Source organism: Bufo gargarizans, chromosome 6 (genome assembly GCF_014858855.1).
Source record: "Bufo gargarizans isolate SCDJY-AF-19 chromosome 6, ASM1485885v1, whole genome shotgun sequence".
Lineage (NCBI taxonomy): Eukaryota > Metazoa > Chordata > Amphibia > Anura > Bufonidae > Bufo > Bufo gargarizans.
Window position 1 is genome coordinate 124,023,974 of NC_058085.1, and position 14,387 is coordinate 124,038,360.

The 14,387-nt window shown below is 41.6% G+C and overlaps 1 protein-coding gene across 1 annotated transcript; it reads right to left on the bottom strand.

Annotated features, from left to right (window-relative positions):
* Positions 1-1,506: 1,506 nt before the first annotated feature.
* LOC122940323 (keratin, type I cytoskeletal 12-like) lies at positions 1,507-10,970 on the bottom strand. The gene is made up of 8 exons (XM_044296945.1): positions 10,490-10,970; positions 6,393-6,475; positions 5,430-5,586; positions 5,169-5,327; positions 4,792-4,917; positions 4,457-4,674; positions 4,151-4,206; positions 1,507-1,982 (listed from the first exon to the last, which is right to left on the bottom strand). The coding sequence occupies exons 1-8, from the start codon at positions 10,883-10,885 to the stop codon at positions 1,885-1,887; spliced, it is 1,293 nt and encodes a 430-aa protein (XP_044152880.1). The 5' UTR covers positions 10,886-10,970; the 3' UTR covers positions 1,507-1,884.
* Between the last annotated feature and the right edge of the window lie 3,417 nt (positions 10,971-14,387).

Sequence of the window (14,387 nt, forward strand, 5' to 3'; positions counted from 1 at the left end):
CTCCACATCTATTGAGGGTAAGAAGGTTTGATCTTCAATTTTAAATCCCTCAAGTTTTTAGCAGCAAATCTGAGGTGTCCCAGATATATGAGGCCAGACCAGTAAAATAAATTGTCTGAGGATCACATCAATGTAAATGCCTGTATTCCAAATTAAACTCCCTATGCCTTTCAATGGGGTCAGCCCTTGTGCACTTTTGGTAATCCATAAATGTAGAAATAACTGATTGAGAGGGTATCATAAATTCCACCTCATCCTTATTGACTTGGCCCTCAGATTGTGTCTTACTGTTCAGCTCTTTGAGCTCATGGGAGATTTCCATTGCATTCCCTGATAATTTCTGATATAATGATGTGTCTTGAAGCATGTTAGTACAAAGCTCAATAGCTTTGTGCCTCCCCTTTGTTGGAGGGTTTAATGGTGATATTTGAATCATTCTGTAGGTTTTCAGTGTGGACCATTCTTCCTTAGGCTACTTTCACACTGGAGTTTTGGCTTTCTGTTTGCGAGATCCGTTCAGGGCTCTCACAAACGATCCAAAACGGATCAGTTTTGACCTAATGCATTCTGAATGGAAAAGGATCCCCTCAGAATGCATCAGTTTGCATCAGTTCAGTCTCTATTCCACTTTGGAGACGGACACCAAAATGCTGCTTGAAGCGTTTTAGAGCCCGTCTGATAAAAATGAGCCAAACGACACAATCTGGCACAATAGAAAACTGATCCGTCCCCCGTTGACTTTCAATGGTGTTCAATACGTATCCGTCTTCGCTATGTTAAAGATAATACAAACGGACGGTTGTGTTATCTGAACGGATCTGTCCATGATGGATCCGCACAAAACGTGAGCGTGAAAGTAGCCTTAGGGAGGTTGCTCCATCCCCATCTGTTTTCAACTAGTTTTCCAAGTACATAGGTTGCTCAAAAATGTAAATGTTTCCACAATCAGTTGGTGGGGGAATTTTTGTGTTTTTAGTTTTAAGGTTTGAATGTGTATTTTTATTGGTATCCATAAACCCCTCCTCTAGGAGATCCTGTAAAGTTTTTACAGCAGGTAGATTTCACATCTCATTCTGATATTCCCTACATACAGTCATTTTTTGTCCCCGTTCTGAAAATATTTGAACCATTATAATTTTCTAATAAATAAATACCCACCCCTTATCCAAATGAATGGCTTATATCTTACATTTGGTATGTGTAGGATAGACCTTTTCTAATATAATAGCATCATATCAGTAGATGTGAGTTGGTGTGAAGAAATATTGATAACAGATGATTATGTATACTATATCTGTATTCTTTCAGACTGCAAAGGGGACAGAGAACCTCATGTCAGCAGACGGGGGTGAAAGCAGGCTCCCCGGTGATGTTTTGAAAATTGTCCCTGACACAAGGACTCTTTTGGCTTGAGATTGGCTGTCTGCTTTGGTGGATTGCTGGCATCTACTAAAGTCAGTAGGTACCATGTACGACTGGTGACGGTGACACAAGATGATTCACACATAAGTTTAAATAATGCTTTATTAAGTCAAATGATCACAGGCACATCATCTTCAAAGTCAAATTCATTCTTTTAGTCTTGTTAACTTTCCAAGTATGTACTGTTATTATTTCAGTTTAATAGCTTGCACTGTGCAAGGTCCTAAGATGAGCACGGAAAATGGTTTCAATGAAAGCATATTGCATTTGGGTTATTACTGTGTTAGCAATTGATACTTTACACAGATTTTGTATTGGGGCTTCAAGTGACCGCTTTGGTAATGACTAATGTAATAATACATTAAACTTGTTGTAATCAATGCCACTGTTATTAAGTTTAAATGATCAGATCTCTTTGTACATTTCAGAAGGCTATGTCTGTGTTATCATTCAACGGTTGCATTACATCTTCTCTTCAATTTCCTTGACTTCAGTGGAGACCACTTGCCCGTCAATGACATTTTCAATGATTGTTTTCACCTTCCTCGTTTTGATTGGATCTAAAATATTTTTCATTGTATTAAAAAAACAATAGACAAAAGGAGATCATTATAATGATATGTATAATAAAATAATATCAATAATATTTTTGTAGGCAAAACACCCCTACTCCAAGCAATCCAAGCCAAAAACTTTCCATACACATTAAATAAAGATGACATAATATATGGGGCAGTCTTACTCTACCCGAAGGCCGATGTTGGAAGATCGCTGTCTCAAAAAAACGTTTAAAACGAAAAAAATCTTTATTACAAAAATTGATAGGGAAAGACCTGTGTACTCAGGTATATTCAAGCTAAAGTAATCAAAGAGGGCCTGGATCGGATACTGGTCACCTCAGTGAAGCCCAACGAATTAGATGACGTCACTGAGAGTATCTCCGTGCGCATACCAGTATGCCCCCAACAACAGTCAGGGACCAGTGCACAGTTGCATGTAATCTGGACAAACAAGGTTCAGCAAACTGCCTATTTCATTGAAATCATAGGAAACCTGTGGCACTGTAACAGATACACTATATACTGTACTTAATGTAGCAACTGTCAACTAAGCTGAGCTACTTCAACTTATTTTATCAATTTTTGTAACAATTTTTTGTTTTAGTTTTATACAGTGATTTGTATTGTATTGTAGAAAGTGAACCTAAGTAACCTATACTTTATATCATCTCTCATGAACTAGAGGACCTTTCACCAGTCCTGACATTATCTTGTAAATAGCTGGCTGTGTAGGGCATACTGAAGGCATGTTATATCGCTTACTATCTTCCCTTTGGGCTGATTTATTCCCCCACTGTTCCCCCGTTCTGGTTTCCCACCTGGTGTGTAAATTCATACCATCGGTACAGGGAGGAGGAGACGGCCCTGTTTCTCAAGGGATGTCACCTTCTCCCTGGCTGTGACACTCTCCGCTGTGATTGAGCACAGCGAGGGAACGGAGCAGTGCATATGGAAAGTAGGTACCGATATAACAAGCCTTCACAGCCAGCTATTTATATGATAATGTCAGGATCAGTGAAAGGCCCTCTTTATATCCACTAAACTATACAGTACTATTTACAATTTAGCTAAGTTTATATACTGACATTAATAGTTGGCAAAATGGCACAAAGTATGTCAGGTTTGTGAAAATTGTGCATAGACTAATATATTTGGCAGACGCCTAACTCTTCCTTACACCACCATATATGATTGGCATATGTACACTAAAGTTGCATATCTTTAGTAAGTGTGGTGTAGTTTTAACTAAACAAAATTAAAAACAAAATGCTTAGCTAAAGGCCACAATGGGTGGAGTTCTTATACACTCAATGTATAAAAAAGATGGTTGATTTCAATTCATTTATTATCAGGTCTTATTGCCTATAGCAGGGGTCCTCAAACTACGGCCACATGCGGCCCGCCGAGGACATTTATCCGGGCCGCCGGGTGTTTTTGCCGCCGCTGCCTGTTCATTACTTTTTTTTACCAACATAAGAGATGGACGGTCCGGCAGCCAGACTATCATTGGTGGAAGAGGGAGAGGCGGCGGCCGCCTGAAGCGCTGGATCATGGGAATTGTAGTCCGGCCACAATCAAACTCCTGGCGGCGGGAGGAACCGAACAGCGTAGCAGGACTACAACTCCCACCTCCCAGGACTCAGAGGCAGCCAGGGCATGTGGGAGGGGCCGGCTGGACGTGACTTGCGCGGCAACTTGTGGGCAGTGAACGTCAGGTGCTAACTCGTGGGAGAGAGAGGGCTAGCCATGACAGAGCATCACAGCACAGTCGTTTTGAGCAACAACTTGTTGTTCAATCAAGGCTAAGGTGAGACAGATCCTGACACAAAAGATGACCCTCACATCCCATGGGCACTAATTGGGCCGCGGTGGCAGGCGCTCATTGGGCTGCGCTGGTGAATGGTTTAATGGGCCCTCCAACAGTCTAAGGGACAGTGAACTGGCCCCCTGTTTAAAAAGTTTGAGGACCCCTGGTCTATAGAATCCATCCCAGAAGAGCTTAAGCTGATCTCTGATTTTGGAGAGGGTAGTCCTTCTCAGGTTGTCATTACTCAATAGCTAAACAGATGGAACAACCATGTCAAGGCCAGGTAGAATCCACAGGGTCACCTCCTACGATATGTATGCTGCTGAAGACCGTTTATATTTATGGTAAAAATGACACTGACCATTTTTGGAGTCAATTGAAGATGCCTGTGACTTGGTCTGCTGTACACTGATGGACCTAGGAATATAAAAAATGCATGTTTGAAATTCATCCATCATCTAATGCAGACTACCTTTGATTTGAACCAGTATTGCTGTGATGAATTTTCAATTCGCTTATATTGTATATAACCTTTGAGAGCAGCATTCTACTCGGGTGGTTATATCAAAGAGAATTCACAGTAATTTTAAATTCTGAGTCATTTTACTGTTCTCCCTTACTCCATTTCTCACATAGTATCGGTTTGTGGGTCACACATTGTTCTTACCCGATTTCTCCTTCTAGCAGGCGTCTGTAGGTCTCAATCTCCATCTCTAGCCTGGTCTTGATGTCCAAAAGCCGTAGGTACTCTCCCTTCTGTCTTTCCATATCAGATCTGGCCTGTTGCAGCTGTTCTTCAATGCTGCTGATTTGGCACTGAAGCTGGCTCAGCTGGGCGCAGTAGCGACCTTCTGTCTCTGCTAATGTTCCTTCAAGAGAGTTTTTCTAGGATAGGTACAATTGTAGAAATTAATAGAAATTAATTCTGTACTGAACATATTGTTTGTACATGTTGCAATAAAAGCAATCACAATTGTTATGATTTGGTCTGTATTAACTTACCATTGATATCTGAGCCTGAAGTTCGATTTCAAGACTTTGAAGTGTCCGCTTCAGGTCTGAAATCTCTGATCTGCTTGTCTGGACTTCTTGAACTCCAATGGAGATTTCCTTTTTCAATTCACTGCTCTGTAATGGCATAACATGGTCAGGCAGTTTTATAAAGAAATGTAGATAAATGAAAAATTACAATGTCAGAAAGTATTATTTAACTGAACAAGTTCTAGATTGTTGGAGCAAGCTTCAAGCAGATGTGGAAGGAAAGTCAACAGTAAGTGAATTAATACATTCATTAGGGCATATTAGATTCACCAAGTGGTCTTTATCTGCCACCAGACTTCATGTTTCTATGAGGAAAAAGTCTACGAAATGAGCTTTACCTTCTTGAGGAACCACTCCTCAGCTTGTTTGCGATTCTTCTCAGCAAGATCTTCATACTCTGCTCTCATGTTAGTCAGAAGTTTAGTGAGATCCACACCTGGCGCAGCATCCATTTCAACATTTACTTGACCAGTGCTACCCTTAAAGGAATCCATCTCCTATGTTGATGAAACAATCATATTAATCACAGTCACAGTTGGTCATAGTCCTATATATTGCATAGATAAAATATTGATTAGAAGTGTAAGCATATTTCTTACCTCTTGGTGGTTCTTCTTGAGGAATGCAAGCTCTTCAGACAAGGACTCAAGCTGCAACTCAAGCTCAGATCTTGAGAGGGTCAGTTCATCCAGCACACGACGGAGTCCATTGATGTCAGTCTCTACACTCTGACGTAAAGCCAGCTCATTCTCATACCTAATGAAAATAATATTCAGATTATAAATATCTAAAATTAATAATATCACTAAGTTTTTTGTATTCTTTACTGTATAGTGGTCTATAGAAACAGATGACTTCCTCAAAGTATTGCTCCCAAATCAGATAGGATAGGCCCCATTTAATCTCTGGAACCCAGACCATCTTGTCTTTATAAGAGTCAAATATAGAAGAAGTGGCCACATATGTGTGATAGAGATAGCCAAGCTAGTAACTCTTAGATTTCAAGGAGAGCTACACATACTGTAAGTGCTTTCACCTCTTTTTTAACTCGAACAAAACACTAGACAGCCATCAAGGAACAAGCACTTCCCCATGTTCCTAAGAAGTCAAATTCCCAGGGGTTAGCAGTGTATACACATTCCATACTAATAGTAGGAAGGATAGGATGAGATAGGAAAGGGAAAGAGAGACAGATGGACTGCCCTGGACAAAGGAGGTAAATGATTGGGCCATTTCCAAAATCCAGCCCTGGGTCCACTTGATATCCCAGTCCTTCTCTCCTTTTTAAACCTTTTACAAAGTTTAGGTATTTTATATTATTTGTAATGCCTGGGAGTCTGTGCAGTATTAATGTATTCAAAATAGTGACCCCCATTGTATATTGTAGAGAGTTGTCTATTATAAATATTAGTCTAATGTTAGTGATTGAGATCTGCAAAAAGTACATAAAATATGTTCTAATATATAATACAGTATAATATGAGATATACCATAATAAAGAATATAATTTAATAAAAATGCAGTGTATTAAAAGAATGTATTTTGAACTATGCCACACTCACTTCATTCTGAAGTCATCAGCTGCCAGCCTGGCATTGTCAATCTGGAGAACAACCCGGGCATTGTCTGTGGTTCCAATGAGGATCTGTTAGACAAAAAAAGGATTAGTCATGTGGTTAACTTTATGTGTATATAATCCATTAAGTACCTCAGATGTTTTAGTTCAGACGCTTTGATCTTTATAATTGTCACACACAGCCAATATATCGGCAGATGAGACATCTTTCATGGATATCCTTTTTATGGGTTTCTAGATCTTCAAGTCAAACTTTACTACCTTGTGTAAGTGAGATAGTTAATTATATGCTATTCAGATCCACATTTCGAGAACCATTGTAAAAGTTCTACAAAATGTGACTGGTGGGAAAATTGCCAAGGCTGAATACATTCAGAAGACTTTGGTAATAGCTGAATTCAATTTAAGGTACTATAAAGTATTGACAATTTCAGATTTAAGGTACAGTTTATACAGGATGACAACCAATCAGTATGTTTTTGTATTCTGGTTGGAAAACTAGTGTGCCCAACCCTAAAAACAGGAGAACATACAATACAAACTCATGTTTATGTTGTCTGTGGATGGTTACAAACGCAGGACTTAAGGCTGTATTAGGCAGCCCGATTCTACCGGCGATTGTCAGGAAGGAAGTGTTCCCATGCTATCCAGTTGTTTGCCGGCAGCAGAACGTCATTAGACGCCACGATCTGCGGGCAAACAATAATTTTTAAACCTGTCAAAAGATTTGGATTGTATGATGAATGAGCGTCATCCGAATGCTCGTTAGCAATGATTGGCCCGACAATCACCTGGGGTAATACAGGCTTTACATAGCACAAGTGCTAATTTGGCTAAATTGAGCCATCATGCTGCTACTGTCTTATCTCAATCTTTTTTTTGTGACATTTTAGGACCTCTTATGGTCTACAATAATGAGGGTCTGTCACCTGTAGACAAGGAGCATAGTAAAGGTCATGGAATAGTAATAATCTCCTTGTTTATTGCTCTTTATGTCTTCTTATATGTAGAGTTAATCACATAAATGTCTCCACCACCCATTGCTTACTTTTCATGTGCCTAACTAGAAACTTATCTTAAAACTCTATAATGACGACGGTTTAAAACAATTGGCACGGGGGATGTTTGCAGCCAATAGCAGGCCGTGACAGGGATAAGCCTCCCTAGCATCACCGGCGATGCTAGGGAGGCTCATCCCCATCTTGGCCTGCTATTGGCTGCCCCCCCCCCCCCACTATCGCCAGATGTTCTGATCCGAGAGGCGGGGAGATGCAGCGGCAGCCGTACGAGAATCAGGAGTGATGCGGGTGCCGGGCAGTGAGGTAAGTATCATCTATATGAGGAGATCCTCACCATGTCTGGGACCCACAAAGAAATTATTTGCACATATGTTGAGGAAGTTTTCAGAGCACCACATAATGCGAAAACTAATTTCTAAAAATAAAAACTCAATGGTTTTCATATACATTTGTGAGTGGGCATTGGAATAAAGCAAGCCAAGTCAGGAAAAATCAAGAAGAATTCTTTTGCACAGCAGTAATTTGGTCAGTATTTTGCATCACTATTTGTAAGCCAAAACTATGAACGAGTCCAAAACTAGCCAGATGCAAATCTTTCCATCAGAGTATTTCTCTGCTTACTTTCGACTTCTGGTTTTACTGATGCAAAATACAGACATGCTGCCTTGTGAAAGTGGCCTTGATCTTCATAATGTATTTTATCACTTTTGAACCTCTACTGTACAAGGAGGATACATTTGCTTTATATAAACCTTGAAAAGAAGGACGCAGTCTATTAGGAGAGACATTTATTGTGTTCTATGTCCTGAGTCTATGTTTGAGATGGCTGTCTCTACAATTGTTTTCTTCTAATACAGTATGTGGTCCCTTTGATTCTGTTGTACAAACAAGTGTATTGTTTGCTTTCTATGAGATCAGTTTTTCCTTTATTCTACAGTGTAAGCTGAACGTGACGGAAAATCCTCATCAAGAGAAAGTATATCACTCATAGAGCCCCAGGGTACCAGCTCCATGTTAACAATGGAAATATATCCATCTTGAAGGCATTGTGTTGGATGCAGAATAGGAGAACTAGCATGTAATTGTTTCCTTATTGCTGACAACATTGTTTTGTTCTTTGTTACCATGGTTTCTTCAAACATTTCAATGGACTATACAAAGAATTCCGGCCAGAAACAAGGGCTTTTTGATGATAAAGTAAGTCAATTGGCACTTGTTTAAGGACCCCCAAATGGGCAGGTGGTTGTTTGAATGAATGGCCGCATGAACCATCGGATCATTCATTCAGCCATCCATTTACTTCGTTGTCAGCGACACACCTGCTGTTTACACGGCACATGTGCTGATGACAAGAGACAATTTCAAAAGATCCAATCAGCAGAATGTTAGCCCTTATACATGATGCAATGATAAGGAAGGAAGTTTTCTTTTGGGTGATAATGTCTTAAGAAGGTCCCAATCAGTCGCAGTTTCCATGAGCTGGGACCACCAACAATATCTTAAAGAGGCAGGTTCAAATACTCAGGTCGAGCGCTTGTTGATATAAAATGAGACGTGGATGCTTATGAGCTCCATTTAAACCCTGAGAATTGTAACCTGCTTATATGTCCAGGGCATTGGTGGTAGTCCAAGTTTTTGAAAACCCTCCCTAATTGGACCTTTTGATGTGACTGATGCATGGGAACACATGCTTGTTCCATATAGAATAGATCATATTCCAAATGTAGCAGTTAGGGTCCATTCACACGTCTGTGGTGTGTTGAGGACCCGCAAATTGCGGATCCGCAACACACCCGGCCGGCACCCCCTAAAGAAATGCCTTTTCTTGTCAGCAGCTGCGGACAAGAATAGGAAATGTTCTATCTTTTGCTGAGCTGCGGACCGGAAGTTCAGGGCCGCGCTCCGCAAATGCGGAAGCTGAGAGCACATAGTGTGCTCTCTGCTTCACGTCCGGGCCCATAGAGAATGAATGGGTCCGCACCCGTTCCGCAAAATTGCGGAACAGGTGTGGACCCTTTTGCGGACGTGTGAATGGGGTCTTAAGTTTATCATTACCCTGTTATATCATGGATTTATTTGTATTATTAGTCGGGCCATACTGCCAATTTGACAAGACCATCTAATGTGTATGGGGGCCGGTTTACTTTCTCCTGATGGAAGGTGTTGAAGGTGGGTAGGATCAGGTAGTTAGATTTCAACGTGCGCAATCCTTCGGTTCTCAGGGAGATAAGCCACCTCTAGAGTTGTCTAGCAATAGCTTTCTATCCTTTCCTTTTCCAGAAAACATGATTCTTGGCAGAGTCAAGTGTGCATGTATATGGCAGAAGGGGGGGGGGGGGTGCCAAGAAAGATATCTATCAGCTGAGTCAAGTGTGCATGTATATGGCAGAAGGGGGGGGGGGGGGGGGTGCCAAGAAAGATATCTATCAGCTGAACAAGCTTTTGGCCATCAGCAATCTAAGGCTACTTTCACACGTACTTTGTGACAGATCCGTTCAGATAATACAGCCGTTTGCATCCGTTCTGAACGGATCCGTTTGTATTATCTTTAACATAGCCAACACGGATCCGTCTTGAACACCATTGAAAGTCAATGGAGGACGGATCCGTTTTCTATTGTGTCTGTGAAAATGGATCCGTCCCCATTGACTTACATTGTGTGAGAGGACGGATCCGTTTGGCTCAGTTTCATCAGAAGGACACCAAAGAGCTGAAAGAAGCGTATTGATGTCCGTCTCCAAAGCGGAATGGAGACTGAACTGATGCAAACTGATGCATTCTGAGCGGATCCTTTTCCATTCAGAATGCATTAGGACAAACTGATCCGTTTTGGACCGCTTCTCAGAGCCCTGAACGGATCTCACAAACGGAAAGCCAAAATGCGAGTGTGAAAGTAGCCTAATGTGTATGGCGAGCCAGTTGGTGATACCACTATGTGTTATCTTTGGATTTACATAAGATTGCTGTTAAATGTTCTGAAAGAGTTATCACAGTGCACAAACAATGTATCCCCATTCATTAAATCTGAACTGTATTCCCTCTACAATAAATAGTAGTAACTTACCTTGCTCTTGAGATCTTCAATGACCTGGAAGTATTTGGAGTAATCTCGGGATTGTGTATTGTTGATGGCATGATGCTGCTCATACCATTCCCTAATTTTCTTCTCCAGCTCGGAATTAGCCAGCTCCAAAGCTCTCACTTTATCGAGATAGGCAGCCAGGCGATCATTCAGGTTTTGCATGGTCTGCTTCTCCCCACCAAGCAGAAGACCATCACTCCCACCAAAACCAGAGCTGGAATAGCTGAAGTTGGCATTTTGAGATGACAATCCTCCACCAAAACCAGCTCCGGACAAGGAAGCACTGCTGAATCCTCCAAATCCTCCATAGCTGCTGCCCCGGTTGCTTTGTGTTTTTTGGCTGGATGATTTAATCTGAAAACCGCTGGAGTAAGACATTCTGTAATAATGAGGACTATGTACCAAAGCAATATCACCTTGATGGAGGATGCAAGAGGCTGAGTTCAGTACTCTCTTGTGTCACCTTTATACGGTAAAAGTGGGTGGGTCTCTGGGTGTTCATTGTGTATGTTCCTCCTTTCACAGCTAAGCATTTTTATTTACGGTCTGTCTACCTGCTGAGCACGTTATGCCCACCTGTTGAAAAACAACAGATGTAAGTATCATCCCTCTCTGAAACATGCCTGGAGCATTTCTAGTCTATCACAATAGAAGAGAGGTGGGGTGAGATTTAACTATTATGAGAATACTTTTCCTATTATCCATGTCTTACTAATGTGTATTTCTCACTGCTTTACAAACGATGTACTTCTTATGCCTTAGGCAGTGGTCTCCAACCCATAGCTTTCCTGCTGTTGCAAAACGACCAAACCCAGCACACCTTGACAGTCACTGCTTATTACTACATGAGTTGTATTTTTGCAACATACACTACTTTAGAGTTACAGACAGGACATGATTGGACCTGGAGGTTTCCGTATTGCAGTACTTTCCAACCTGCAACTGTCCAGAAGTCGCAAAACGACTACTTCCAGCCTTCCTTGGCTCACTGGCACACATTGGGATTATTTTTGTCCACCACCATATGAGATGAATACAGATATGTCTGTATTGTGGTATTACAGAATGATATCTACTAATGTAGTGGTCATCTGAGGTTCATTTGATCATATAGATACACTTGATCATATAAGTACACTTGGTAGCTGAAGGGCAGTGAGATATCACATATCTCTTAGTGGCATGGACCTATCTGCTCATTGCTTGTACGTTTTTTTTATTACTTGTAGATTTAGCAGCACTGAGTTGGACACACTTTATCTGTAGTTTTATAAAACACTACAACATTATCTTACTGACAAATATATGTTTGCACCATCTATGTGGCCAAGGTATGCGTTTTCAGTGCAAGACCCTGGATCTTTAGCTTGGGAGACTCCCACATGGTAAATCAATGGACTTCAGTTTTATTTTGCTATAACTGGCTCAATATTTTATTGCGTCAATTGTAGGTCACTAGAACTATAGGACAAATGGGGTACTAGACCCCCCATGATGCCAGACACTATAAAAACACCAAGTCTAACTCATGGGAATCTATGACAGGCACATTTTGGGGACATCTAAGGCTGAGATGGGGGCATGTCACTCTTAAGCTGGCACACAAGATATGTATTGGCCGAACCCACCAATATCGACCGTCTAATGTGCATTTTGGTCTCCTGACTCCCCCCAAGCATCAGCTGTTGGACATATGGAATTCAATTGCCTGATCCTTTCGATAGCAGGGAACGCTGGTAGTCTGGCAGTGGCTTTCTCCTCCCTCTTCATTCATTACATATGCATGCTCAGCCGGGAGGATCAGTAGAGATAGCTGTGGGTCAGATATGTGTCCAGCTGACAGCTATCTCATGTGTATGGCCAGCTTTAGGGGCATCTGAAGTCGCAGATGATGGTCAAAGGCAGTGAAGACATTCATGATAGAGTCCCTGGTGGTCCGTGGTAGTGAAAATATGCATGCACCACTCACAGGTTCCCATCTTTAGGGGTCTTGGACTATTGCCCTGGTTGCTACCTCCCAAAATTGACCCTGGATTGAACCCTTTTCAAGCTTCTATTGCTGGCACTTTGGAGGTCCAGTAGGGGCCATTGCAATTAGCCGGTTTGCTTCCCCATAGAACTGGCCTTATACTGTATGCTTCGACAGCTCGAAGGGAGTCTTTGGCATGAACTTGTACCTTTTTTCCTTTTCAAATGGAGGGTACGAAGACATGTTGTCAATGAGTAACTGGGATATTTGTTTAATTGGGCTACAAATTTAAACATTTTTAAGATCAGTATCTGGAATTGATTCCAGCAATGTAAAGGTTGGTAATGCCTAAATACAGAATAGTACGGTAATAATGATGTAACATTATATAGGTCATTTGTATAGGAGCTAAGAAACTGAGCTGCAATGAATACACTGTTTTCCTGTGGTATCCAGTTACGCTATGCGTTGCTAAGTATAATCACATTCAGCCAGCCCGACTCAGTTTCATGGTGAGATAATAATCTATGTCTGCCCATCACACTGGTTTTACTACTATAATAGCTTTGGATCAATTAAAGGTTGTGTCTGCGAGAGAAAAAAAAAGTTACTGCTTTTTTTCGGATCGATCCTCCAGGATCCTTGAAAATTATGGAATGGTCACAACTAATGTTGAGCGAATCGAAGTATCCAAAGGTGAATTCAATCTGAATTTCAGGAAAAATTTGATTCGCTGAATTTCCTCACGCTTCGTGGTAATGAATAAATTTTCCCTAAAATGGTGGGGGGGAAAAAACATACTCACCTCAACCATTTACATGCAAAGAGGCTGCCGCCGCCATCTGGGTTGGAGATATCGTGGGAAAACTTGCACGTGGTGACGTGTGATGTCACCACTCCGGCTGGTGTGATGACATCATCACATCAAAGCGTGAGATTACGCACGGTGTCTTCAATCGAGGTGAGTATTTTTAATTTATTTTTTACCGGATTAACCCCTGAAAGCCCTCAATGTTAATCTCAGATGCCGCGATCAGCAATGAATGTGGCGTGCGAGCGGTTCAATGACAGCGGGAGGTGCAATCGCTGTTCCCCGTCATTGCGCCTGCCACATACAAACAAATGTGCTTCAAAACTAATTTATTTGGGAAATACGGGGAAGCAGCCGAATCAAATTTGTCATAACTTCGCTCATCTCTAATCACAACTACAAAGCTATTCAATCATGCCAAAAAGGGGATGGAACTGCGACAATCTCTCTTTTATAATTGACTGGTGGACTGCAATAACACTGTGTCATTGTGTGGGCCCAGTAACCCCTTCTAGCCCTGACAACTTCCTTCCCAGAACCATAACCTTTTTATTTTTCCATTCACATAGGTCAGTGGTGAGCAAACTTTTTAGTCAACTGAGCCAAATTTTAACAAAACCGCAATTGAAATTTCTTTTAAGAGCCACATTTTTTCCCTACCCGGGAACTTTCACTACCCTCGTCACTTCCTGTTGTGACGCAGCACGTTCCGACGTTTGGAAGGAGGAGTTTCGTAATAGTGGGAGAAAATATGGGTGATATGAGACGTACACGCCCTCTCCAGCTTTGCTAGGTGAAATGGGGCCCTGGGGCGAAAAACAATTAGGGCCCCCCAATGCACATTTCTCCCGTCCAAACAGAACCAGGGTGGCCGCGGCCCCATGGCATATTTCTCCAGCAGTTCCAGCACATGCACAGACATCTCTCTCATAAATCTGAGATGTCTGTGCATGTGCTGGTACTGCTGGAGAAATGTGCCATGGGGCCGCCGTGGTTCTGTTTGGACTGGAGAAATGTGCATGGGGGGGGGGGGTTCGAATGACTCAGAGTCATGAGAGAGATGTCTGTGCATGTGCTGGTACTGCTGGAGAAATGTGCCA

Bases quoted from the DNA above. Each gene is read 5' to 3' on its own strand.
- LOC122940323 (XM_044296945.1), bottom strand. From the start codon at position 10,885: ATGTCTTACTCCAGCGGTTTTCAGATTAAATCATCCAGCCAAAAAACA. The intron at 5,328-5,429 runs GTAAGAAATATG...TCATCAACATAG, and splicing joins TCAAGAAGAACCACCAAGAG to GAGATGGATTCCTTTAAGGG. The intron at 4,207-4,456 runs GTAAGAACAATG...TTATATTCCTAG, and splicing joins CTGCTAGAAGGAGAAATCGG to GTCCATCAGTGTACAGCAGA.